Source organism: Gopherus flavomarginatus, chromosome 1, assembly GCF_025201925.1.
Source record: "Gopherus flavomarginatus isolate rGopFla2 chromosome 1, rGopFla2.mat.asm, whole genome shotgun sequence".
In the NCBI taxonomy this organism is placed as follows: Eukaryota; Metazoa; Chordata; order Testudines; family Testudinidae; genus Gopherus; species Gopherus flavomarginatus.
Genome location: NC_066617.1, coordinates 66,329,460 through 66,356,984, shown reverse-complemented (window position 1 = coordinate 66,356,984; position 27,525 = coordinate 66,329,460). Strand labels below are relative to the sequence as shown.

General features: G+C 41.1%; 1 protein-coding gene across 3 annotated transcripts in view; it reads right to left on the bottom strand.

The window, feature by feature from the left end:
• Positions 1–27,525, bottom strand: part of RASSF3 (Ras association domain family member 3) — a 156,217-nt gene that overhangs the window by 55,312 nt on the left and 73,380 nt on the right. Inside the window, exon 1 of one of the 3 annotated variants that reach the window (XM_050924075.1) lies at positions 13,558–13,841. The exons of the other annotated variants lie outside the window; for them this stretch is intronic. Within the exon in view, the coding sequence (XP_050780032.1) occupies positions 13,558–13,665 (108 nt within the window). The 5' untranslated portion in view covers positions 13,666–13,841. Of the gene's footprint in view, positions 1–13,557; positions 13,842–27,525 lie in introns of those variants that run through there. 3 annotated transcript variants of the gene reach the window in all.

Sequence of the window (27,525 nt, the reverse complement as noted above, 5' to 3'; positions counted from 1 at the left end):
TGTTTTCTTAAGGTAGTAAAGAGACTTCAATCACAAACTCCCTCCCAGTCTCCAGGGTGACCCTTATTGGGCCTCTCATTCAACCCTGCCATTTTGTTCTCAAGGGCTGGCACAAGGTCCTATTGGCCACTTTGCAACAAGGATCCTCTGTTACAGAACATACCCCTGTTCTCACACCCTACACACTATTGTAATAATATCTGTACAAGGTATGCCCTGTGAAGTATCATTTAAATACTCAACTTGCGGAGCAATAATATGATGGCAAAATGCACATAGCAACATTATATGTAAAGTTATGAACATAAGCTGAAATCATGACTGAAGTATGTTAGCCAAATAAATATGGGGGGGGTGGCTAAACTAGTTCCTCAGAGACAAAGAGCAAACTGATGCCTCAGCCAGGTGCCAACAAGGTTGATGGACCACTACCTGCTAAGTGGCCATTCTTTGGCAAGGAAGTGGACAGGGTCAAAAATCTACGTCATAGCAAAGAAAAACAGTATGGAGTTTTCTTTCTTCATCAGACTGCCTGTCACCTTGCTGCCAATTGGAAATGCATCTCAAAAGGAGGAATAGGACTATAAAAAGAAGGGGTAGACGCCCCAAGACATCCTCTTCTCTTCCCATCTGCATCTGGCAATACACATAAGATGATACAGGAAAACAGCTGTTGGACTAGGGGGGAGAGGCTTACCTGAGAGACTGGTCAGTAATCTGCTGGAGCATGTGGTGAAAAAGTTTGTTTGAATCTAATATAGTTTATTACGGTAGTCACTAGTAAATGTTTTCTCTTTATTTTTCTTGTAAGCATTTCTGACTTTGATGCCTCATTGCTTATACTCACTTAAAATCTCTCTCTGTAGTTAATAAACTTGTTTTACTGTTTTATCTAATCCAGTGCACTCAGATTGAAGTGTCTGGGTTTAAAATAATAAACTCGCATATTATTCCTTTGCAGGAATAATGGACTTAATGTATACTGTCCTGGGCAGTAGAGGACATCTATTTCCGTAAGACAATCCAAGACTGGGGGGCGGAGGAGGCGGGTGTTGGGGTCACTGTGCAGCATAACCAAGCTTGGTGAGAGTCAAAGTGAGGCTGCCTGCAGCATACACAGACATAGCTGAGAGTGACTTACAAACTTGAGGCTCCTGTAAGCAGTCCAGATTGGAGGCTAGAGCAGCAAGGCAATGTAAAGGGCACCCGAGGTTACAAGGTAGGGGTGACACCGCCCACACCTAGTCTGGATTGTGATCCAGTATGTCATACTCTCTCACACACTCCAAAAATATAGAGTGCAATACCCCTTTTTAACCTTTATTTCAAGTGAGGACACCCTCTGTGGCTGGTAGATATATAAGATAAGTCTAATGTCAGTCCAGGCAAATTAATTGAAACAATAGTAAAGAATAAAATTGTCAGATACCTCAAAGAATATAAATTGTTGGGCAAAAGTCAACATGGTTTCTGCAAAGGGAAATCATGTTTTACTAATCTATTAGAGTTCTTTGAAGGGGTCAACAAACGTGGACAAGGGGGAATCTAGTGGACATTTCCAGTAGATTTCCAGAAAGCCTTTGACAAGGTCCCTCGCCAAAGGCTCTTACATAAATTAAGTTGTCATGGGATAAAAGGGAAGGTCCTTTCATGGACTGAGAACTGGTTAAAAGACAAGGAACAAAGGGTAAGAATAAATGGTAAATTCTCAGGGGTAACTAGTGGTGTTCGCTAAGGGTCTGTCCTTATTCAACTTATTCATAAATGATCTGGAGAAAGGGGTAAAAAGGGACGTGGCAAAGTTGGCAGATGATACTAAACTGCTCAAAATAGTTAGGACCAAAGCAGACTGTGAAGAGCTTCAAAAAGATCTCACAAAACTAAGTGATTGGGCAACAAAATGGCAAATGAAATTAATGTGGATAAATGTAAAGTAATGCACACTGGAAAAAATAACCCCAACTATACATACAATATAATGGGGGCTAATTTAGCTACAACGAATCAGGAAAAAGATCTTGGAGTCATCGTGGATAGTTCTCTGAAGATGTCCATGCAGTGTGCAGAGGCGGTCAAAAAAGTAAACAGGATGTTAGGAATCATTAAAAAGGGGACAGAGAATAAGACAGAGAATATATTATTGCTCTTATATAAATCGATGATACGCCCACATCTTGAATACTGCGCATAGATGTGGTCTCCTCATCTCAAAAAAGATATACTGGCATTAGAAAAGGGCAACTAAAATGATTAGATGTTTGGAATGGGTCCCATATGAGGAGAGATTAAAAAGGCTAGGATTTTTCAGCTTGGAAAAGAGGAGACTAAGGGGGGATATGATAGCGGTGTATAAAATCATGAGTGATGTGGAGAAAGTAGATAAGGAAAAGTTATATACTTATTAGCATAATACAAGAACTAGGGACCACCAAATGAAATTAATGGGCAGCAGGTTTAAAACAAATAAAAGGAAGTTCTTCTTCACATAGCGCACAGTCAACTTGTGGAACTCCTTACCTGAGGCGGTTGTGAAGGCTAGGACTATAACAAGGTTTAAGAGAGAACTGGATAAATTCATGGAGGTTAAGTCCATTAATGGCTATTAGCCAGGATGGGTAAAGAATGGTGTCCCTAACCTCTGTTTGTCAGAGGATGGGGATGGATGGCAGAAGAGAGATCACTTGATCATTACCTGTTAGGTTCACTCCCTCTGGGGCTCCTGGCATTGGCCACTGTAAGCAGACAGGATACTGGGCTAGATGGACGATTGGTCTGACCCAGTACGCCGATCTTATGTTTTATGTTCTAAGATGGACTCTGCCATTCCCCATACTTTTTCTTCCTGTTCCTAACTTACCAGGTCAATAAGCGACCTGTTACAAGTTAACTCTGCTCCTGCTGCTAACCAGGGTTGCAATCAAATTAATCACCTGCTTCAGAAATGGTAGAAGTCAGCATCCAGATATTCTTATTTATGTGCATAAAAATTCAACAATGTAAAATCCCATTATCATCAGTGGCACAAGTAACATCTATTTCAAGTAAGTCCTGCATCAACACGTACAGCAAGTCACTCTATAGTATTATACCACGCATAAACCCATACACTGCAATCACTGTGCACACGGTTAATGACCCAATACAGGTCACATAATACACACCATATTTTTACTCTTACATTGCACCACAGAATACATGTCACATGATCATGTCACGTAGAAATCATTAGCACAGCTACCTATTAATTTACATAGAATTTGCCAGATATGCCACAAAAAGAATATGAAGGTTGATGTTTGCAATTAGATGGGATTAGTTCAACAAAGCAAAGAGCTTTCCATATTCTTAACTTCTTTATATGCGAGTATATGAAAGTAAAAAATAATCCCACCAAGTTTGTATGGGTTTTAGATAAATTTTGCTCTCTGATTAACATCATCCTTCAGAATGTACTTAAGCAGTAAGAAAAAGGAGATGCTCTGTATATTAAATACTATGGTTTTCCTTTAAATCTTTTCTTAAGTGGTAAGTTGTAATCCAGTGCACATGTTACTAAAAACAGGTAATAAGAGGACATGAGCTGCAATAAAGGTTACTACCTAACAACTTGGTATGAATATTGCAAAGATAGCTTAACTTAAGAAGCTTAATGTCCCCACTTTTTCACTAAAAACAAAAAACTCAATCCTGAAGTTTTTAACTCAACACCTAATCCTGTTGCCATGTAAGTCTATGGCCAAGTTATCATTAACTTACATGAGAGCACGATCTGGTCCTCAGGTTTTTACTAGTACTTTACTAGAGTCAATCCCCAAAGAGGGTGGGCTGGGGGCATCCCAGGATTCTGCCTGATATTTGGAGTGATGTGGCCATTAAAATACTCCTGTGAGGGTCATGGCTTAAGAATCTAGATGGAAAGTGTGTACACACACACGGAAATATAGTACAGCTACGATTAGATGAATACAAAGCCTTAATAAAACATGAGTAACCACAGTAGCTGTGGACAACAGAGAGTAGTTATCAGTAGTACTGTACCGAAACAAGCGCTATATAAAAAAAAATTACTCAGGAAAATTCAGACAAAAATTAAAAAATAAATCATTTTCATATAAATTTTTCACAAAAAAAGATTTAACTTTTTTCTTTTTGGGGAGAAAAAGTCAAAAACTGAGTTTTTGAATGAAAACCAAGGATTTCTATTTGGAATTGCTGTCACAGTGCCTCATGCTCCCATTCTCCTGGGTGGGCTGGGCTCCCTAGCCAGACTATATCTCTCATGATGCATCACCATCTCCCCTCTTGCTGTTCCATCACGGTACATCATGGGAGATTTAGTCCACATGGGGAATCTGACCCATAAAATAGAATGAGGGCATGAGTCACTCAAACCACAACTCTCATGAGGTACCACAGCGCTATTTCTGAATACAAATTTTTTTATTTACAGACAAAATTGTTGATTTTCATGTGTTTTTGTCAAAAAAAAAAGTCAAAATGTTCTCTAGAAAGCAGAATTTTTTTTTAAGAAGTTTCATTTTGGTGAAAACCTAATTTCCTGTTGGGAAAGAGTTTCAATGGAAAATTTTCAGCCAGTACTACTTAAAACTTAGTAACTAATGAGGCGAACAAACAAAAAAAAAGACAGAAAAACATTATGGAAAAGTAGTTATTACACATGCTCTGTACCTCATATAAAAACATACATCCAATTGGTTTTAGAACATTTACTTTTATTGTTGTACACCTTTTTGAAGAGAAACTACTTCAGTTTAAAAGAGGGAAATGTCTTACCAAATGTCATTTTCAACAGTTACGCAGTGTGGAATTTTCAAAGCTGTCTAGGAAAGAGAGAGAAAGAGAACAAGACCAGTCTTTGAAATCCTCAGACTTCCCCCTACCCCAACTTTAAGTTCAAAAAATGGCCAAATTACTTTTTCAGAAAATTTTGATCAAACTACACCAAGCCTAACAATGTCTGTTAATGAAACTCTATTAAATATGAAGCAGATGAAATGCTAACACACCGTAAGTACATCAACCCTATTGTAAGTGCAATCTTGAAGCAAAGGGCAGTGAACTTGATAAAAACACACACATACACACGGTAACTATAAAATACTCCCACATAAGTGGGGATATTTTACACTTGCCATTTCTTCTGAACTAGACATGGAGGAACTGCTATTGCTTTTACTCCAGCAGACTGTTTATATGCATAGGTTTCAGAGTGGTAGCCGTGTTAGTCTGTACAGCAAAAACAAAGAGTCTTTGTGGCACCTGCTAGTCTCTAAGGTGCCACAAGGGCGCCTCATTGTTTACATGTAGGCACCCAGATTCCTCTCCTGCACACTACGTGAGGTATGCTACAAAAAGCACATGACCATTTAACTTATCCAAATACAAGGCTGTACAGGACACTTGCTCTTCAAAACTCTGCTGTATTTTGTCGACCTTACAGAAAAGCAATTCTCAGTTCTTCACGGGGGGAAAAATGCATAGGATGTCACTTGTCCCAAAGCAACTAAAACCTACCATATGGTAGGAAATGTGTGTGTGCATCTATGTGTGCGCGCGCCTCTTGACAACACTGAAATAACTGCAACAGTAACAAAAAAGTGCTTTGCTGAATTTAGGCCTGAGTGAAGTACATGCTTAACTTGAAGCATGTGCTTACAGTTTCTTTCAAGTCAATAGGACTTAAGCAAGGAATTAAGCTCTTTGCTGAACTGGAGCCGTACAGAGAAAAGTTACAGCTACATGGATATTGCTTTGCAAATGCTCTTATTTCAAATTTGCTACACAAATTCTACCATTTTTACCCTCAAATAGAAACTAAGCATATAAAATGAGGGACAAATTCTGGCCTTACTTACATCCTCTGCAACCCCACTGATGTAATGCCAGAGAGTTACTTTGCTATGAATGAAAGCAGAATTTAGTCCAGATTCTTGGATGTAAGGCAAGGGGATTTGTCCACCGCAATTATATCTTTATGACACTTAAATTGCTTAGATTGGCTCCTAAGGATACTGCTACAAGTCTATGCTGCATTACCGATCTATTGCCTCACCTCAAATCCTCTTCTAACATGTTTACCCAGAACTGTTAATCCACACCAGCGTTAATGGTTTTTGCACATTGTGACAAGATATTTTTCCAAGTAGTATCCGTTTCAACTTTCCTTTTCTCATACATGTATATACAGCATTGTGTGCATCTCATACATGTATATACAGCATTGTGTGCAGAGATGTGTCTCTGCATCTGTGTGTCTTAAACTCCAGCCATCAGTGAGTTTTTGAATCTCTTCCTACCTCTGGCTGCCCTGATACTGTTTATACAGAGAGGTGTACAGCAGAAAAGAAGATTAGCAGGACAGGATTCCCCTCTTCCCCATTAAGACAGTTATTAGAGGTTACTATTTACCTTTGTTTTCACTAATTCAGATGTTCCTGTGGCCTACTCATTCTGTCTATAGTAGGTGCACTAAGAGGGACACATCCAACACTCCTACTGATTGGCTGGACACTGAGTCTTGTAGACTAGAAAACAAGGCCCAGAGGACAATTCTGAACTTCAACCATATGTTACCACCAGGCAAATTATAGTGGAACACTGAAATCTATATGTCTAACCATACAGATATACTGTACACTTCTGACAACTTATGAACTCTTCAGCACAATAAGTCGTTACTGTATTTGAACATTTAGATATGTTAAACCAAAGGTTTTCTGTAACTGAACAAGACATGTCAGTGCATGGTTGGTGTACATGACTATCACCAGCCTGAAATTTCTAACAAATCCTATAGCACATGAGTTGGGCTCTGCATGGGTTTGCTCAAACAGATCAGATTTCAGGAGATGGGCCTACGTGTACTGATATGGTAGAAGGAAAACAAAGTAAAAGGATAACATTTTAGTCACCCCGCTTGCATGCCATCCTTTCTTCATGCCCTGTTCCATCTACAATATCACTGCATGGAAGTATGCCATGACACCTTTAATTTGATTTGCTGAGTGTAACAGCACAGGTTAGATGTTCCAAATAACTCAAACCACCTTAGGGACATTACATTAATCACCTACCAGGAAGCAAAATATTTAAGACACAAGTTTGGAACTCTACCTCAATTCTGAAGTTCAGGTATTGACATTAGATAAGCCCCAAAAATACAACCCCATGAATATCAGACCCCAACTGTGATCATTCTCAGTTTATAGTAAGCCACTTGCAATAATTATGCTATGCACAAAAAAAGGACACCTAAATGTACATGTTAAGACATTTTGATTGAAAAGTACTCTGCGGGCTTCTGAGACTGTTAGAAAAGCATGGGTGGGTAATGATTTAATGCTAAAGCACATCAACCTTGCTCTAAAGCAAGCAACATGCACCTAAACTCCACACCAGTCTGCCCAATGACAGAAACAAAAAAAAGAAACAAACATGAACCTCAAAAAGGTTTGCTCCATTAGTGATGCTGGCAGTGTCACTATATGTGTAAAAAAGCTCTCTCAAATCTTTCAGCATCTCCTTTCCCAGCATTGGTATGGAGAGAAAGTAAGTGGTTGGAGTGCATTGCCTCCTGTTGGATAAAACAAGAGCAGTATGGACAGCAACTGATTTTTATCTAGAGTTTTATACTATGTTCATCACTATAGGGTAAAAGGTCTCTCTTGACTTTCAATTTTTTTAGCTGTAAGAAAGAATGTTTATAGCATAATATCCCCTGATTGCCAAAGGAATTACAAAGAGAATAAGACACATTACTGGATATTTTTAGTTTTACTTTTAATAAACTTCATGACTGCTTGTCAAACAAGTCTAACCTTTCTGGGTAAAAAGAAAATCTAAAAATAGAATCCTCATTTGTTCTAATAATCAAGGGAGATGTTTTCTCCAGTGAATGTTACTGAGCAGAAACTCCATAGGATTCTGTAGAAAGGGTCACAATGGCCAACTGTGTGAAACTCAGCCTAATTGTGGACATTAAGATATAAAGCCAGCATCAGATTCATAATGTAGACAGTGCAGAGGAAGAAACCACAACTTGACTCTTGGGAAGGGTAAGAGAGGCCATGGAGGCCCTGTACCTGTACGAGGAAAAAGAAGGAAAAGAATGGAGAAGTGGGACAAGGAAGACTAAGCCAAGACGTAGGGAATGAGGATTTGATGGGGGGGAGAGAGAGGAATATCTGAGACTGACAGAAAGAAATGGAAATCACCGACGTATACACTTCACAAGGACCTATGAAGTGGATGAAAAGTGCAATGAGAAAACCTTTAAAAGTCAAGCAAATAAGGCTGTCTGCATGAGTATGGAGAAAGCCTTAAACAATAGCTCGGAGATATGAACTGTCCCAGGCATTTCAATGGAGTGCTAAATTATATTCCAGTGAGGATACTTTAAAAACCAACACTGTTAACTATTTCACCAGCTATCAAAGTCTGTCAGAATAGCAAGGAAGTATAATGAAGATCTACATCGGCATTACCCAAAATGGAGGAATGCAAGGACTAGCTGGGGAAGGAGAAGGCACAGAACAGGGGTTCTCAAAGTTTTGTACTGGTGACCCCTTTCACATAGCAAGCCTCTGAGTGCAACCTCCCCTTATAAATTAAAAACACTTTTTTACATATTTAACACCATTATAAATGCTGGAGGCAAAGCAGGGTTTGGGGTGGAGACTGACAGCTTGCGAGCCCCCCTGTAATAACCCTGTGACCCCAAGGGGTCCCAACCCCCAGTTTGAGAACCCCTGGCATAGAAGATGTATAAAGGAAGATCTGTAGGCCTCTCACAACATGAAGGTTGGCAGACATGATTGTGTTTTCCTGAAGAAGGAGCTCAACTTTCATAAGTTTGAGAAACATTGCACAGGGAATGGAAAAGCCACACAGACTAGATCAGATAAAGCTATAAGACCCGATATTGCAGAAACTTACACATCGGAATAACTTCACATACTAATAGTCTCAGTCTCCGGACCCAACTTTCTACAGTTCTTCCCATTTCATCTAAAAAACATATAACAGTGATACAAGAAGCTACAGTAGTCCAGGCCCTCCTGGATATTTATGTAGTCTAGTCTCTCCACAGTTCCTCCTGTCTCTGTATTACTGATACCACAGAAGATAAGAGAAAGCACAGAAAAAAGTAATATCCCCTTCCATGGGCCACAATATGGCACAAAGCAAGCTGCATTTTGAGCACCCTACCATAACCATGAAAACATTCTCTTCCCAGCTTAATTTCCCTTTTGATAAGATGACTGATGTAATTTGAAAAATATATATAATTAGTTTGACCATTAAATACTTTAATTTACTTAGAAATCTTGTTTAAGCTACTGTGTTGTTTGCTTAACAACCCCTTGGAAGCTTAGTAGTGATTTCATTTTACTTTATATCAAAACTTTGTGTTCTTCCAGCATGCAGTTTTATAAGCGATAGGCTGATGGAATTTGGAAAAGTTATTTATTCTAAAAGAAAAGCATTAAAGCTTTTGATTTGGGAAGGAAAAAAGCCATACAGGTGAATAATGATACGGACATGGCATCCAAGTTGGGATTTACCATCTCCAAGAGTGCCCCTTTAACTGCACCATGTCATATAGGTAGGACCATTAATTGCAATCTGTACTACATGAAATGGAACATGCTTCTTATTTATAGAGTACCAACAGCATGATAAGGCACTTGACAGACTGCTATGAAGACAAGATCCCTGCCCTGAAGAGAGTGCGCTCAAACTCAGCAACAGCAATGTGATACAACAAATAGTGTTTCATCTCATATTATTTTAATTTCAATACTTCTATTTAGGTTTTTTTTAAGGTGGGAAAAGGAAAAAAAAAGGAGACATAATAACCTGTTACCTTGGTTTTAAAAAACTCCACTGAAGACATTACATTTTATAAAGCTGTAAAGAGAGGCCATTACGAGATTTTTAAATTTCTAACCCAGAAGTGGTTTCATTTAATTTCTCTTGTTATGCAACTTAATTCCTGTTGTTACGGTGGGCAGACCATTGGCTCCAGGACAAAAACTCAATAGTCCACTAATTATACAGATTAACTGATCTTTGCTTCCAATTCCTTTCTCCCTGCCCCCTTAAACATGACTTAAAGATCCAGTGTGAGTGCTGATTTCTTTAGACAGATAAAAGAAGCCTGCAAGCCAGTACGTCTCTATCTGCATGCAAAGCTGTAAGCTAAAAGTTTTCACTCGTTCTTTTGGGTGGGTATGTATGGAGAGGTGTGGAGGTGTAAAACAAAATTAAGATGGAGTACTTAAATTGGTTATATTTAAATATGAGTACCATTGGTTAGTCTTAGACTGGTGGAAAAAAAACACTTCAAAATTACAGTGTGCGCATTTGAAAAGAGACACTGGAACAGAAACTGCCCTCTAGCTATCAGGGGATTTACTATGCATTTTTGACTAAGCCTCAAACCCAAACCAAAGTAACATCCTCATATATACACAAAGAGTCTTATTATGACAGCTTCCCTTCCGAGGAAAAGAAGCTTTCAGTAGTCACATGACCACTGAAATCTATGTTCGGTTAAAAAAAAAAGGAGCACCAATGCAACTGATAATAAGCATAAGCTTTGTGACTAGAAATATTTAGCTGAGTATTTCTGAGACTGCAGAGTCACTGATGTAGCTGAATTCTGAATTCTGCCCAATATCAAAGTCTCACTGTTTGTACTCTGTGACAACATGTTGTTGCACTACAAAGAGCTTTTAATGTTAGACACAAGGGCAAACGCTGTCTAGCCTTACTCACGTGAATAGTCTTCAACGGGAAGACTCATATGAGCCAAGTTTTGAAGGGGCATAGCTTGCAGGCACAGAGCCTAGAACTGCTAACAACATAGGAGAGGAAGATCAACAGTGGCAAGAAGGACTAGTAAGAAAGTGAAAAGGAATACAAACTAAAGGCAAGTCTACACTACAAAATTAAGTTGACCTAAGTTGCATCGACATACAGCCACTGCAGTAATTAAATCACTTTTACATGTCCACACTCTGCTTGTATCGACGGTGCATGTCCACACTAGGAGTGCCTCCACTGATTTAACTGTCAGCGTGGGGCATTGTGGGATGGCTTTGGAAAAGCTGCAACAGTTGATATAAGCAACGCAGTATCTACATTCACACTGCATTGACTTAACTACATCGACCTAAGTGCTATGCCTCTCGTGGAGCTAGAGTTATTAAGTTGCTGTAATGGGTGAATTACATTGGTGGGAGCTACATTTTGGCGTAGACACCTACAGAGTTAGGTCGATGTAAACTGCCTTATGACAACCCAACTCTGTAGTGTAGACCAGGCTTAAAAGGAACATTTAAAAAGAAATGGATGGAAGCAGAGCTACCACTAAGAAAAGATACACAATGAAACAATGGCTCATCAGTTTCCAAAGACAAGAACAACCATCTCTAGAAAAGCCAACTCAGGCTTCCGGAAGCAGAAAGACTAATGAGGGAGGGCTGAATCCTCTGATTAAAGAGGATCAAAAAAAGAGGAACAAAGTTTACTATAGAATGTTTGACCTCTATTTTGCATCTTTCATAGGACACTGCATCTACTTGACATTTTTTAATTGAATCCTGGTACTGGTAAAGGTGAGTTGCTGCTGCTTCATTTTCAAACCTCCAAACTTTCAGTATTTTGAACTCATAAGACTAAGGTACATCTAGTTAATGAAATATCTATTTGATAACACCCGAGTACTGACCATTTAGCAGAGTTTAAAAAAAAATCTGTTTCAGTTCTGAGTCTATCTTGTATTACTAAAGAAGACACTTTACATTTCTCATATCCTCGCTCCCCATCAAAAGGCTGAAATGGTCCTTACCTCAATTCAACTCATGTCTGCAGGGCTCAAAATAAAAGTACAGAGCCACACTACAACTAAAAGGAAAGCGGGAAACGGAAAGCTGAGAGCATGAATACTCACTACCAGGAAAACGTGATTTTTAACCTCAACATCTAGGCTCCATAACTTTGTTTTCACACTGAAGAATTTTGAGTTTATCTAAGTTTTTATAAGATTGTCATTAGCCTGGTATCTGGTTGCCTGCCACAAAAAGTAAAACACAAAAGTATCCAAAAAAACTTAAACTCCCAATTAAAATATTTATTACATTAAATTAATTATCAATCTAGTGTCAGTGTACTCACTCTCGGTAGCACTCTTGCTTCTAAGCCAGACCAGAAAACTCAAGTCCCAATTTTAACAACATATCCAGTGTTATATCTGTTGAGCACTATTAGGGGCTGCCACACTATTAAAACTGGTTGTCTTTTCTCTACACGTACTGTATATTAAAGATTCCAAGACATTTCCCCAAATGGAGTAAGGATCTAGCCAACATTCTCTTTCTCAGTAAGCATTATTTCATATCCAGACTGTGTGAATTACTGCTGAGTACTTAATGATGCCACGTTGCTATCCCAGCATCAGTATCTGAAGTGTCTGTAATGCACTTTGGGACATCTAAAGCATTGAAATCAGTAAACAAAATCTATTTTTATTTCATTTCAATTCAATACACAGAAGGAAAATCTGCCATACTGCCATTTATAGAACATGCCTCCAGCGCTAACACTAAAGAAAACAAGTTGTCAAGTCACACCTTAGTCTAACAGATCAGATTAAAAAGAGAACTGCAATACATTTAATAAATTAACCATTGAGACCCCATCACTAAACACAATATACATGCTGTTTTAAATTACTGATTATGGCTTATCTGTAACAGAATATTTGAAAACCTTTATTTCAGTATTGTATATCCACCTTACTCCAGAGGGGTAGAGGGCTTACTGGGAGGGAAAGGGTTGGGTTTGGAAGGATGCAGAGGAGGTGTCAGTGTTACCTCGGAAGATGAGGATGCCTCACTACCATCTAAGGCAGAATAAGGAGACAGAAGCTCCTGATTTCGGTGCCTGGAATATGTTACCCAATCTTGTCGGCTACCAGGGAATCATGGAGCTGGGTTAACGCCTATTCAGGTTTTGTGGCTGTTCCACGGCATCCATGCAACAGTTACTAACACGGCAGAACCGAGCAGCGGAGTCGGAGTCGGACTCGGACCGTGGCCCTGACCAGGGCGATCCGGATCAAGCTGTGCACGCACTAAACCAGCCTTATACGGAGGAGCTTATTCCACAGATCCCCTAAAGAGCATTTTCTAAGTCGGGGCGGGAGGGTGGCCCAGTAAGGACCAAGGGCAAATATTCCCTGTCCCCAAAGGCGGAAGGAGCTTCGCTGGGGTGAAAAAACATCGGCAACTTCTGCTGCTGCCTCACAGCCGGTCCCGGGACACGTGGAGGCCTGAAATTAGGCAGCCGGGGGCGGGGGGGTGGATCAGCGCCTGGTGAGCGGCTGCCCGGCGTGGGGAGGCAGCCTGGAGCCGGACGAGCCAGGGCACAGCCCGAGGGTCTGGTCCCGACTCGGGCCAGCCGGCAGCACATGCGGCCCGCGCGCCGGGGGGAGAGGCCGGGGCTGCCCCGGCCCGGGGACGTAGCACTCACTTGCAGCTCGGGCCTGGCTTTGGCCGGGGGCCTCCCGAAGAAGGAGGTGCGGGCGGTGAAGAACTCCTCGGACTCCTCCTCCTCCAGGCTGCTGTAGCCGCTGCTCATGCTGCTACTCCAGGGCAGCGTCAGCGGCCGCCGCTGCTCTGGCAGGGGCCCGCAGGCGGAGACCCCCTTCCCCGCCGCCGCATGGGGGCCCGCTGCTCTCCCTCCCAAGGCCTCCGGGACGCGGGAGCAACAGCTGATGCGGCTGCAGCAGCCGGCTCCCGCCTGCCCAGCCTCCCTGCAGCACAAGTTCACACGGGGCGGCGCAACCCAAAGGGGAGCTCCGGCTACAGCACCGCCCTGGCCCCTGCCTCCTCCCCCGGCAGCAGAGAGCGGCCTGACGGCCGGCAGCGCCCCCGCCTCGCAGGAGGGGGCGGGTGGTGCAATACAAAGAGCCCGGAAGCCCCCGGCGCCTCCCCCTGCTCACCTTGGGCTAGGATGGACTTTAGTCCCCGAACAGCAGGTGAGCTGGGCGGAGGCACCGTCTCCTGCAGAGCCAGCGCCGAGCAGTTCGCTTGTATGCAACTAGCTCCACATCCAGCGCCGGCCAAACCTTTGTTATGGACGCCTAGGGTGAGAGTGGGATCGGTAATGGGGAAGGAAGAAGACAGAGCAGTGGGAGGGCCAGTTTGATGGCTCAAAACCCCCCATCTTCAGTGCGTTGATTACTTACGTTGTGCCAATAAGCTGCCAGCCAGGCACTTTAGCAGGAAGAGCAAAGACAGAGACCCTGCCCTTCTCTAAGAGCTGCTCTGCTCTCAAACTAGCACCCAGGCAACAAAAACCATTTTAACCCACCACTTATTTCAGGCGCAGTCTGGGTGTACACATACTCTTCTTTGGAAATACATGTGGCTTTTGTTTTTCTGTCTCTCTAACCAACAGGGTTACAAGAAAACTGCAAACCCAAAGCCTATGACTGCCAGATGCTGGGGGACTGGATGATGGGGTGGATCACTCCATAATTGCCCTGTTCTGTTTATTCCCTTTGAAGCATCTGGCATTGGCCATTGTCTAATGACAGGATACTGGGCTAGATGGGCCATTGGTCTGCCCCAGTATGGCCGTTCTTATGTAGTTTGTCACTTTTACTTCAATTTGGTTTAAAGCAATTTTCCAGTTTAAGCAAAATCAAACAGTGTTATTCCCCAAGAAGAATGTCCACCCCCAGACTGGCACTGTGGTAACAAAAGGTGTGAATTAAAACTGATTTAGCCATGTTGGGGCAAGTCTGTGCTTACACCAACTCTCAGATAGGGGATAGGGTGTCTGTCTTCACACATCTTTAAAGCATCTGGCATGCTATTGGCACAATATAAATATCAATTAACTTGGAGTTTTGGAATCCTTGCACCAACAAACTGTCCATCCACACACATTGATTGCTTCCTTCCCCATTACTGACTAGGGGTATGGCTACACTAAGGCCTGGTCCACACTACACAGTTAAATCGATTTAAACAGCGTTAAATCGATTTAACTCTGTACCCGTCCACACTACAAGGCACTTTAAATCGATTTTAAAGGCTCGTAAAATCGATTTCTGTACTCCTCCCCAACGAGAGGAGTAACCCTAAAATCGATATTACTATATCGATTTAGGGTTAGTGTGGACGGAAATCGAAGTTATTAGTCTCATTCCTTTAATGTAGCTACCCAGAGTGCACCGCTCCGGAAATCGATGGTAGCCTAGGACCATGGACACACACCACCGAATTAATGTGCCCTAGTGTGGATGCATAAAATCGATTTTATAATATCGGTTTTATAAAACCGGTTTTAGTAATTTCGATTTTATGCTGTAGTGTAGACGTAGCCTTACAGCTGTACAGCGCTGGGAGTTACAGCTGTCTTCGTACAGCTGTGTAGGGAAAGTGCTGCAGTGTGGCCACATTTGCAGCATTTGCAGCGCTGTTGGGAGTGGCTGAACAGGCATTCTGGGATACCTCTGAATACTCTGGAAGCCAATTACAGTGCTTCTGGTGGCCACACTGGCAGAGCAGCGCTGCATCACCAGCGCTGCAATCGCTATACCCCAGGCAGAGCAGGAGTACAGCCAGCGCTGCAGCCAGAGAGATGCAGCGCTGTATGTGCCTTGCAAGTGTGGACAGTGAGTAAGTTGCAGCGCTGTAAACCCACCACCAGCGCTGCAACTCTCCAGTGTAGCCATACCCTAGCCCTAGAGTATTCTACTCCAGGATAGACCAGTCCTAAAGCAAGATGCACCGAAACAATAGAGATCAGGGAACCCACAACCAACAAAGCAATTAGGTATAAGAATTAATAACTGTCTTGCTGGGTCTACAACTTTTGTTTAGTTGTTTTTAAAAGTTCTCCCCTTGAAGGGATGATTAGGAGATACAGGCCTTTGGAAGGAGTGATATATAAGGAGAGACCTGAAGAAGAAGCGGATGAAGTGATGGCAATCAAGTTGGGAATTTCAACTACAGCACTGGCAAAGGTGTGGAGGCAGCAGTAGGAGACCCAAAGGGGGGCAGTTATTTGTATGGCTTAGTCGAGGCAAGAGTGAAAAGAGATCAGTGCAGAGATGTAGGCTGATGGTTACTAGATTTTTTTTTAATTTTCCATTTCCATCATTCTCCACTGTCTTTGCAAACGGCCACATCCATTTCATGTAGCTCTCAATTTCCCCGCAGAGACATTTAAGTGGGACTGTTCTCCAGAAAACTCTGCAAAAGAAACAAAAGATCCCAGATTTTTCCCCAACGATATCATATATTTGATCTTTTTTTAAAAAAAGGTTTTGAAGGCACACCGAGCTGTGAGTTACACTTGCACCAACACTTTGATCTTCCTCCTCCACCCACCTCAAGTGCACTTTTCCTTCAAGTCTTTTTGTTCTCTTCCAAATGGATTTCATTTTACCTAAATCTTCCTCCAATGCTTTTCATTTGGTTATTGGGCATTGGATGGGGTCCTGCACAGACTACCAGGCACAGATTTTTTCTTACTCCACCCTGACAAGCTTTATCAATTAGTTAACCAAAAAAACTAATAGTGCATACTGAAAACAAAGATCCACAGTTGGAAGATATACTTACTGATAACTCTGCTGAAAGCAGGTTTATTTTTGTGCAGAATTAATGAAGTGTTATCTGAACATAACGATGTTAGAAGTCAAGGAACATGGCAAAGATTTAAACAGCCAGGGCCGGCTCTAGTCATTTCGCCGCCCCAAGCATGGCAGCATGCCGCGGGGGGCGCTCTGCCACTCGCTGGTCCCGCAGCTCCGGTAGACCTCCCACAGGCGTGCCTGCGGATGCTTCACCGGAGCCACGGGACCAGTGGACCCTCCGCAGGGACGCCTGCGGGAGATCCACCGGAGCCGCCTGCCGCCCTCCCAGCAACTGGTAGAGCGCCCCCCGGGGCATGCCACCCCAAGCACGCGCTTGGCGCACTGGGGCCTGGAGCCGGCCCTGTAAACAACACTTACAAGCACTATGCAGCATAAAGTTAGTTAGTTTGTGAAACAGATGTATAGAGCTGTATAAACGCTGCAATAAGTGGAAAAAGAAGGAGGCAAAAGAGGTGAATGCCCATCTAGGAATGCTCAGTTCAAATATAGAATATTTTTCTATGGCAGAAGTGCTGGATGGTCAAGTGATTCCCAAGGTCAGATGGAACAAGTGTCACAGCTCACGTAATCAACCAGAACTCCTGCTGGTTTCTAACGGTTTGCTTAATGAACTGTCTTTACTAACCATATATTTTCTCTTGAACAACAATAGCAAATCACAATATAATTATTGGGTCATATTCTAGAGTGCATTGGCTGTCAATCAGTCACAGAAAGAAAGAAAGAAAAACTAAATCTGCTGAGAAATAAGTCTGGCAATCCATTGTTGTGATCATTTGAGTAACTGGCAAGAGGACAATAGATAATGGAGAACACATTTTAAAAAATTAAACAGAATTTAATCCAAATAATACTACAGATACCCACGTAAGAGGACTAGAGAAAAACATTCTTTAAAAAAAACATAGTGTCTATAGAAATCTAATTTTAAAATAGGTTTTTAAACTACTGCCCTTCTAAGGTCAAAATAAGTTAAAAAGTTTCTGAACCAAATAAAACATCGGTGACCAGAAATAGTAACAGGCATACAGTGTTCTGGAACAATGTTCTCATGAATGATCATTAATATAAAGCAAGTGCAAGAAAAGATGAACTTTGTATAATACAACTGCATGTATTTTACACAAAGAACAAGATAAATATTTTCCATTACAGGTAGAGCTAACCTGCAACCTTATACTTGCATCAAGGATTTGAAAGTTCACTTTACTGAAATGCAACACCAGGTTCAGCTTCATAAGAGCTGCACAGTTAAAGCTGAGATTTTCCTTATAACGGGAAAACAAACATGAACATTTTGACTAACCTGGCAAGGACTCTGAATTGTCAAACATAATTTCATGAAGTCAGATATCTAATATAATAAAGGTGGACTGTTCTTCAGAGTCTAGTGACTTCATTGTGTAAACATTTTTTGTTTGCTTGCATTAAAGTATTAGTTTATTCAACACTGTTAAAAAAAACTCTGTGGAGTTTACATCAGTTCCAGCAATAACCGTGTTGTGTTTGCTCTTGCTTTCTGTGTCAGATGATTTAAGAGTGTGTAATCTCATAAAAAGGGAACTTTATCAGACACTCACTGGCCAGTTGGGGTGGCCTAGTAATAGTGCTCTGCACCACCAGGCAGAAGACCCAGCTCCATAAACCAGTCCCAGTATTTTCTCTTGCTCACAAGGCTGGAGTATGGGAAAGGTACTGGGCCCTTGGAAGCAGCAAGGAAGTAAAAGATGGGGTGAGGAGTAGGCTTAGAGGGTCCTACATCATTTAAAATGACTGAGCCTCTAGCTAAACAACAAAACAATCAGAAGGACAGCAGAGATTTAAGCATATACATGACTTTGACATTGAAGATAATAGATCTGATCCTGTGCTGCATCCTTAGATTCTAGGCTGCTCAAAAGTCCAAAACAGTCCCTGGTAATCTCCCAAGAGCTATGTTACAGCCCATAATCTACATATTGCAATGTCCTACAGGCCCACTACCTCCCCAACTCTCCTGCACAGTATCTATGCCAAGGCCTGTGAGAGAGTGTAGCATTGGACCAATTCTGGTGGCTCTATACCATGCCTGTGTCAGAGGAATCCTTCCTCAGTTCTTTTTAGTGCTTGCTCCGTTCTCTGCCCAAGTGACATATGCGGGCAGAGTGGGAGACAGAGCCTGTCCCATAGGGACTATTGTGCACAAAGTTACACATGTGCTTAAGTCTTTGAAGGATCAGGTTAATGTCTCCTAAAAGATGTAAAGCAGGTGACAAGAGAGAGAACCCTAGGGCACTAAAAGGACTCCCAAAAGCAAACCCTTCACCATAAAACACCTCCCCAAAAATTCTGCTCCTGACATTTAGAAAGCTAAAAATATAGTTTAATGAAGGAAAATCCATAAGCACATGTTCAGCAAGATACCACTGAGCTAAGGAAGAGAAGGAATTGATGAGCTGCAAAAATCAGAGGCAATCAAAGTAAATTCATTCCCAAAATTAAAGAGAGCTCTGAGGCATGTCATTGATTGCATTATAAAAGTGACTGAGGAAAGATGAATTTGTTAGTTTCCTGCAATGTTGATTATAAATGCAATATCTGTGATTCATACTGGGATCTACTGTACGTTACTACAACGTACACATTTCTAAAATATTGGTTTATAAAGATGCTAATAATTTCAATAGGATATAATTCTGAAAGCTAATTTTATTGTAAATAGTATTACAGCTAGTCTGCAATCAGCATTCTGAAATACTGAGAAGAATTGTAAATTAGAGGGTTGCTAATAAAACAGGAAAAGCTTTGAACAAAGAGTTAATCCTTCCTGCCAAATGAAAAAGATTCAGGTTCAGATTTTATCAACCTGATAGTCATTCAATTGGTAACAGAGCACTGATAAACTGTTACAAGGCTGCTGGGTATCCTGATTTTTCTTCAAAACTTAAAAAAGCCAAATATTTATATCCTCTAAATTCTGTATCACAAAGCATCTTACTGTCTTTTCTTGTGAGGTATGCTAAGAAATCCCATATAGTATTAATTGGTAATATAGACTGATTTAATGTTTGGGTCTCTGTCTTGTAACTTTAAATAGTGTTTGCTATATCTTGTGTACTCAGATATCATGGCTGAAAAACATAATAATGAATAATAAATAACAATAGTTAGTAAAACTCTCCTTTCACAAAGTTGTTGAATGCTGCTGAGCCTCTCTGATCAGCTATCATCCAATAGTCTTTATTCAGTGCTGATACTATTGAAACACCATCTATATTTTTCTTTCTTTTATCACGATTCACACTTTCAGTAAAACACAGAAATTTCCATAATGATTAAACTATAACAGTGGTAGAGGCTCTATGTGAAAATACAACTTTAAGGAAATGTATTCTATAACAATGTGTACTTAAAACAGAAACAAAAGTTCTTCTGCTTTTTACACTTTTCCTAATTGTTAACAACAGGCAAGAGTATTTGGAGCAATAAAAATGAACCAGACTTTCTGTTTTAAGTATAGACACCACAACTGTGGAATCTTGCATGCTTATGAATACCAGGAAAATGCCAGTCCTACTATACTATAACTAGCAATTTGATTCCCAGCATCTGTCTTGAAACCAGTAAATAAATGAGAGGTGGGGCCTTCCAGTCAGGCAATCAAGTCAGCAGTGTGATTTCTAAGGCAAAGAAAAAGAGATCCTCTTGTTACACTTTAGATGTGTCATTTTTTCTATTTAATTACAAACTTGCTTAGAGGTGCAGTGGAAACTTTCTAGAGATCATACACACTGCAGCTTGGAACTTAAAAGTATTATTTTAATAACCAGTATTGGAAACTGTTGATTAACACAGTCACAAGAGAAGGGGGTATAACTTTTGATTGAACCTAACTTTTAAAAGCCAGTTGTTGAAAGCCATTGTCTAGCCTTTTCAACTCACCCTCAACAACCATCTTAAAAAAGAAAAAGTTTGAGGTCATCCTATCAACAATTCATGAAACTGAATTGCATCCTCAGAAGGAAATGATGCTGTCACTATCCTGACATTGGTCATCAACAACTCTGTATCTCTGTGATTTTGTGCTGAAAGTCATCCTGTGGAGCTCCTCCTGATAATCCTCTACTGAGAATACCTCCTGTACCTAGGTGGAGTAGGGCTTTCCTTATGCATTGTCTGTTTGTTTATTTACAAAATTCAGTTTACCAGTTGCTAAAACAAATTAATGATAGTTTTCTGTACTTCTACAGCACAGCTATAAGGACAAAATTTTCAGGACTGTCAATGAGACTTAGGTACCTTTGAAAATTTTACCCTAATTCTAATTTTGCTTTAGCCAGGGCTCACCAATTCACGGCATATTTGGAAGCCAACATTTACAAATGTATTCCATCTCCTGCTCACCATACAAAAGTGTTCTCATCCTACCAAAGAGGATGAAGGTAGAAGTGGAGTGGACTACGGGTAAATACAGTGAACAAAACACACAAGGTAAGTATTAAGCCAAAGAAAAACCAAATCAGATAGGTAACATGTTAAAGAGAAAGTATTAGGAAGAAAGAGAAAGTACTGACAAAAGATGTATCAAGATACAGAAGGAAACATAGATATAGGAAAAAGCAAAGAAAGAAAATGGAAATATATTATTAAAATAAATTAAAGAGTGATGCATACAGTGTCTTGAACTCACATTTTAATGGATTTAAGATCAATTTCCTGGCTTAGAACTGATGGCAGGGGGATACTCAAATCGCAAGTTTTGACCTACTCATATACTACAGATGACATTCATCTTTTTAAAAAGCTGACAGGAATGTCTGAGATTGCTGTAAGACTTCCCTTGTACCCGTTCAATCCTGAGTCTTGTCTACAGTATCCACTGGCGGAGCTCCATTGGTGGGGAATTATGAACTCTACTTTTCTTAGCCTAGAGACTCATCCCTAGACAGCAGAAAAGAGCAGGGAAGAAAGGAGGGAAATGTCTTTACATTAATGAGTTGTCCAGCAGAGCTAAGGCCATTACACTGCTCAGGCACTGATGAAAGGTGGCTTCCTGCTTTTGTACAACTCTGATTCTTCTCTACTTTCCATCACTCAGCCCCAGCAAAAGCATGGCAGCAAGAACAGAGAACAAGAACAAGAAAAATCCAAGATTCTCACAAATTACATAGGTCAGGAGCCCTCGCCAATATCAGGGGGTTGGAGGGACTAGGATGAGTTACTCTGGACTACCTCCTAGCCAGAGCACATAGTGCTAGCAGCTTCCCCCACCACACTGAGATAACAGCCTTCTCCTACTGTCACCTACAGTGGTGTAGCTGTGCTGAAGTTTCAGAGTTCAAACCTTGATGATTATGCAACAGAATTCACCTTTCCCTGAAAAGGCACACCTTCCCTCACCCAGAAATTATGTACAAAAACTTACATCAGAAAAGAGTATAGATTGCAATGACAAGCAGTCAAAAACTAGGAAATGCTAAATTTCCAGTTGCTTGTGCATCTTTAATTCAGAATCAGCCCCATCATGATTTAGTTTTTAATTACATGATCACACACTGTTTCCACAGGGCCCCTGCCTTATTCAGTCTATGGGTACAGCCAAGGGGTCAATTTAAGGTTGCACTGGCATCTGTAAATCTGGCATTTCCTAATTTTTGACTGCGTGTCTTTGCAACCTAAACAACTGTTTTCACAAAAAAGCGACAAACAGTCCTATGGCACCTTATAGACTAACAGAAGTATTGGAGCATGAGCTTTCGTGGGTGAATACATGCATCTGACGAAGTAGGTATTCACCCACGAAAGCTTATGCTCCCATACTTCTGTTAGTCTATAAGGTACCACAGGACTCTTTGTTGCTTTTTACAGACTAACACAGCTACCCCTCCAATACTTGTTTTCACATATGCTTTTTAAAAGGAACAACTAATAGTTTAATTATTAGCTCTATACTGTTAGATTTACAGAATTTGCAATATATCTGAGTTTGGCGCCTTGTATTGCATTCCTTGCCTATAATTTAAAAATGGAAAAAAAAATCTTAAAATTGTATTTGTTTCACATATAATTTTCTTGTGTTTTAAAACAGAAGAGGAAAGCATGGTCTTATTAATGTTAATATTTAAATGATCCATATCTGTATTATGCTTTAAAGGTCACACCTCATTGATGGGAAAGGGTTGGAGTACAGAGAATTATAAATTTACTCTGGTTATAGTTGGCTGGAGACTCTAATTTTTCCCACCCATGTGCAGAATGAATTTTGTTATGTGCACCAAGATGGAGGTAATGTGTGACACATCACCTTCATCTTGGTGCACATAACAAAATTTATGTAGTGAGGGTGGGGCCGAGGGGTTCGGAGTGGTGGAGGGGCTCAGGGCTGAGGCAGATGGTTGGGATACAGGGGTGTGAGGGCTCCAGCTGGAGGTGCAAGCTCAGGGGGTGGGGCTGGGGATGAGGGGCTTAGGGCTAGGGCAGAGGGTTGGGTGCAGGGGGTGAGGGCTCCAGCTGGGGATGCGGGCTTTGGGGTGGGGCCGGGGATGAGGGGTTTGGGGTGCAGAAGGGTACTCCGGGGCTACTGCAGAGAGAGAGGACTCCCCGTTAGCCCCCTCTGCCCGCAGCAGCACCTGGGCTTGGGAGGAGAGGTGCCTCTCACTGCCACGGCAGCTCCAGGGCAGAGGCCACAGGATAGGCACCCATCCCCCAGCCTTGCAGGTCCAGGCCAGGGCTGGCTTCAGGCCAGGGGAGGGGTGCCCCAGCAGCAGCTGCTCCGGGCGCCCCAGCCGCGGCAGGTTTGGGATTGGGTTAGTTTGGGGCCAGGGGAGCGGCGCCCCTTCCCGAACCTGCCCCAGAAGGGAATTTTCAAATTGCTTGTAAGAATCTTTATCCAAAGGTGATCATGGACAAACTCCAAAAGAAGAACGATTTACATTTGTGCACTTCAGAATTCAAATGTTTTTGAGTTCTGGGTGAAAAGGGGGAGGGGGGAGGTTTTTCTCTTTTAAATATACAGTGGACACAATTTATATTTCAGCACTGCATATCCAAAATGGTGGACAGATTTTCCTCAAAAACTTTTTTTTTTTAAATTTACTGTTCAGCTAACATCAAGTGTGGAAAATATTATATCCCAAAGGACAATTTTTTTGGAAGTCTGTGAATGAGTGAGAGCAGGCACTTCTAACTCAAATTGTTTCAAAGCTGTATAAACTATAGCATTTGCTTTACACTGAAATGTTATGTTTTCCAGATGAAAGCTAACTGCCATTAAATTGGGAATTGTATGTGAATTGCACTATAAAATTAAATAGGCACAAAAGTCTGTACTAACTAGTTGTTTACCTCTGTGTTTTACTACACCACATAAGTTATAATCAGAGGAAGGAAACTCATAGGAGGTCTGAAGGCTTTTAATTGTTCTGGAGTGCAGATGGTTTGAATCACAGTGAATTGACATAGCTCAAGGTCAAAATTTTGAGTGCTAATAACTGCTTGAGTAAGTGATTTTAGCTTGTTTACACCTCTTCTGGGAAAGAGCTTTTCCAACCACTTTTATTGGCTTTGTTAGTTACTTTGAATAAGAGCTCTGTGAAGTTTGAAAGCTTGTCTCTTTCACCAACATAAGTTGGTCCAATAAGAGAGATGACCTCACCCACCTTGTCACTGTGAAAATAGTGCTCGGGTTGACAAACATCATCATAGCAGAAAATGAAATTTAATGAGCAAAGATGCCAAAGACATTTTCTTTACTACTTGTACCGCTGCAGTAGCAAGGTTTGCAGCGGTAAATCTTGCTACTACATTTTCAAACTGTTTCTTTTAACATACTTTCTTCTCCAGTTCCTGGCATTCTCATTGCTAGTATAAAATCAGGCTTTCTGCTGACATCTCTGCATTCATCACACTTGGTTCACAGTTCTGAAGTCTTCTTTGCAACCATAGAGCTAAAGACTTAATTTTAAAAAAGTAAGTCAGATTTCAGCAAACAAGATAGAAATTTAAGAGAGGTACCAATACCATGTACCTGCTGAATGTGAGCCCTGCCCTGCTGGCTACCATTATGTGTTAATGATAGTAGTATTACCAATCCAAGCATTCAAAAATCATGAGTCAGTCCTCAAAAAACAAAACAAAACCCACTCACCCCGACCCCCATGATTTTGGCTTAAAAGTTTTTTTCTTCTCTTGTTGTTGGACTTAAGTTCCAACTCTCCTGGAATGTTATAGTGGCAAGTTGTATGTCCAGGACTATTAAGCAATCAAAAATGATTATAATGTGCATGTCCATTTGAGACCTTCAAAGTATTTCATAAAACATTAATTTGGCCTTGCAATACCGCTGTGAAGTAGCGAAAGAAAAAAGAATACTGCATGCTCAGCTATTTGCACAAAGCCATCTTGTTTATGTTTGGACTTTAGAGGCCTTTAAAAAAATTGTCACCCATTGAAAGCTCAGTTTTTACATGAAAACTGAACTTCTCAGCAAAACCCTGCACAATTTTTAATGAAAATATTTAGATCTTGTTGCAGCTTTAGTAGGGCTGTAGGTCTTACATGGAGTCTTACTTCTATCCTCATCATAAAGCGTCCCTCTGTGTGTATTCAGTATGGATAAGTCGAGTACCTGTTCTTAGGGCAGCCTCTGGCTACAACATGGTTTAGAAGAGCTGCCTTCACTTGCATGTAGTCCTGATGAACTGCATCCAGGGTCTAGTAGGTGGAGGAAGTTTCCTTACTTAGGTATGGCCTCAGCTGTTGAAGTCACTGAATACCCTTTTGAAGGTGACCAGAAAAGTCTCCAGCTCATCCTCAGGCCCTGTTTTCTTCAGTGGTCCTGTCACTAAAGATGGTATTGAGCCAGCATTAGCTAATCCCTTCATAGCCCTGCTTTCTCAAAGATGCCAAGCTGCTAGCTCCTCCTCTTCAGGACCGACAGTATATACAATACATGTGGCAGGTACTTTTCCATCCTTCTTGGGAAATTTATTCACTTCATCTTCTTGTTGGGGTTGTCATGTATTTACAACATCATCTGCCTAAAAACCATCTTTACAGGGTCCTTTTAAAATAGCTTCAGGAGCCAATGGCTGTGTATTCTTTGGTTTAATTCTTCATGAATAACATTCTAAGAGCCACATCCTCGTCAGTGTAACACTGACAAGAGACTGCAAATGCCTGAGCCACCACATAGCAGTCTCTGCCAAAGTGAAACAGACAGATGGGAGTGGAGCAAATATTGAACTGTCTATATCTTGGCAGCAGATTCTGCAGAGCACTTATCAAATTTATTTTCAGCACACTTTGCATTTGGAAGCAGCCATCACTGAATGACCATGGTGAAAATGTGGGAGAGTAGGGTAGGGGAATGCTTTTGAAAAGAATCCATTTCCTAATCAAAACAAGAAAGAAGGAGGGTTTTCCCAAATCTGGCACTGACAGCCGATCTGTGACAGGGAGATAATTCCTGGAAGTAACTAGAGTGAAACTGCCAAAACTAGAAGGGAGTTGGCAACATTTAGCTTTTTTTCCCCCTTTCCTTATTGTAGCCAAAAAACACAGGTGCCTTAAAAGAAATGAAAGTGCACGGAAGAGTGCAGAATGACCAGGAAATATTACTCTTGCAGCTTTTGCTATAACATAGCCTAATGGACCTCTTTGTGAAATGCTGCTGTAGCACATTGTGTAATGGGTAGATGTCAGTTATTCTTAAAGTTACAAAGGTTTTGGGAAGGGTGAGGTGCAGGCTTACATTCCTGACATAAGAGGTCTTGGGTCACTCAAGCAGCTTTTGGCTGCGGAGGGAGGGAACAGATTCCTTCCCCTCAGCCCATGAGTGCTCTGGAACTAAAGTATGCTAATCTGCAGCAGGCAAGAACAGTTTAAAGAGGCAATGCAGTTATTAACAGAGGAGCATTAAAAGTCAAATTATAATTAATAAATGCCTACCGTCTCCAGGTGAAATGCTGAACCTACTGACATCAATGGGAGTTTTGCCATAGGCATCAATGGAGTCAGGATTTCAACCTCACTTAGTGACATGTGCAAAGTTAGTGTACCTATATGCTCAGTTTGAAGCATGAGTTTCAGGTGCTTCTAATTCACTTTTATGTCTTCCAGAGAATTACTTCTGCTGATCCTAACCTCAGCCATAATCAGCTATTGCAATATCACCACTCACAAAGGACATGATCAAAGACTGGACCCAGAACTGATACTCCTTGGAAATTGCCCTATTTGTAATACCCATGTTCAAGAATATCCTCCCTCCCCCCGCAAATAAATGTTTCTTTAACAGATACAATCAAAGCCTCTTCCAAGATAAATCATTCTACAGCAGTTCTTGAGTGAATCTTAAGCATATCTAGATTTCCAATACAGTAAAAGCATACTTATGGCATAGAGATTAAGAAATAAATTTCAGAATATAATACTAACCATTTTATAGTATTAAATATACTATGAAAATTGTACCAAATGCTTTATAAAGAATAATCTTCACAATACAACTGTGAGGTATGTAGATGGTAAGTATTGCTATCCCCACTTTCTATATAGGAAACAAACAGAGGTAAATGCCACCATTTTAAAAATATCTGCTAATTTTGTGTGCCTAACCTGAGACATGTTGAAGCAGGACTATGGGAGGGGGAAGGGGAATCAGACCCAAGTTGTCTCAGGTTGGGCACCCAAAAAATGGAGGCACTCAAAATTAATGGGTGCTTCAGAAAATTGTGGTCTAAGTGACTTCCTGAAGGCCACACAGTAAATCAGTGATAGAACTAGGCCTACAAGCCTGGTCTCCCAACTCCTAGTATCATGCTCTAATCCCTACATCATTCCACTTC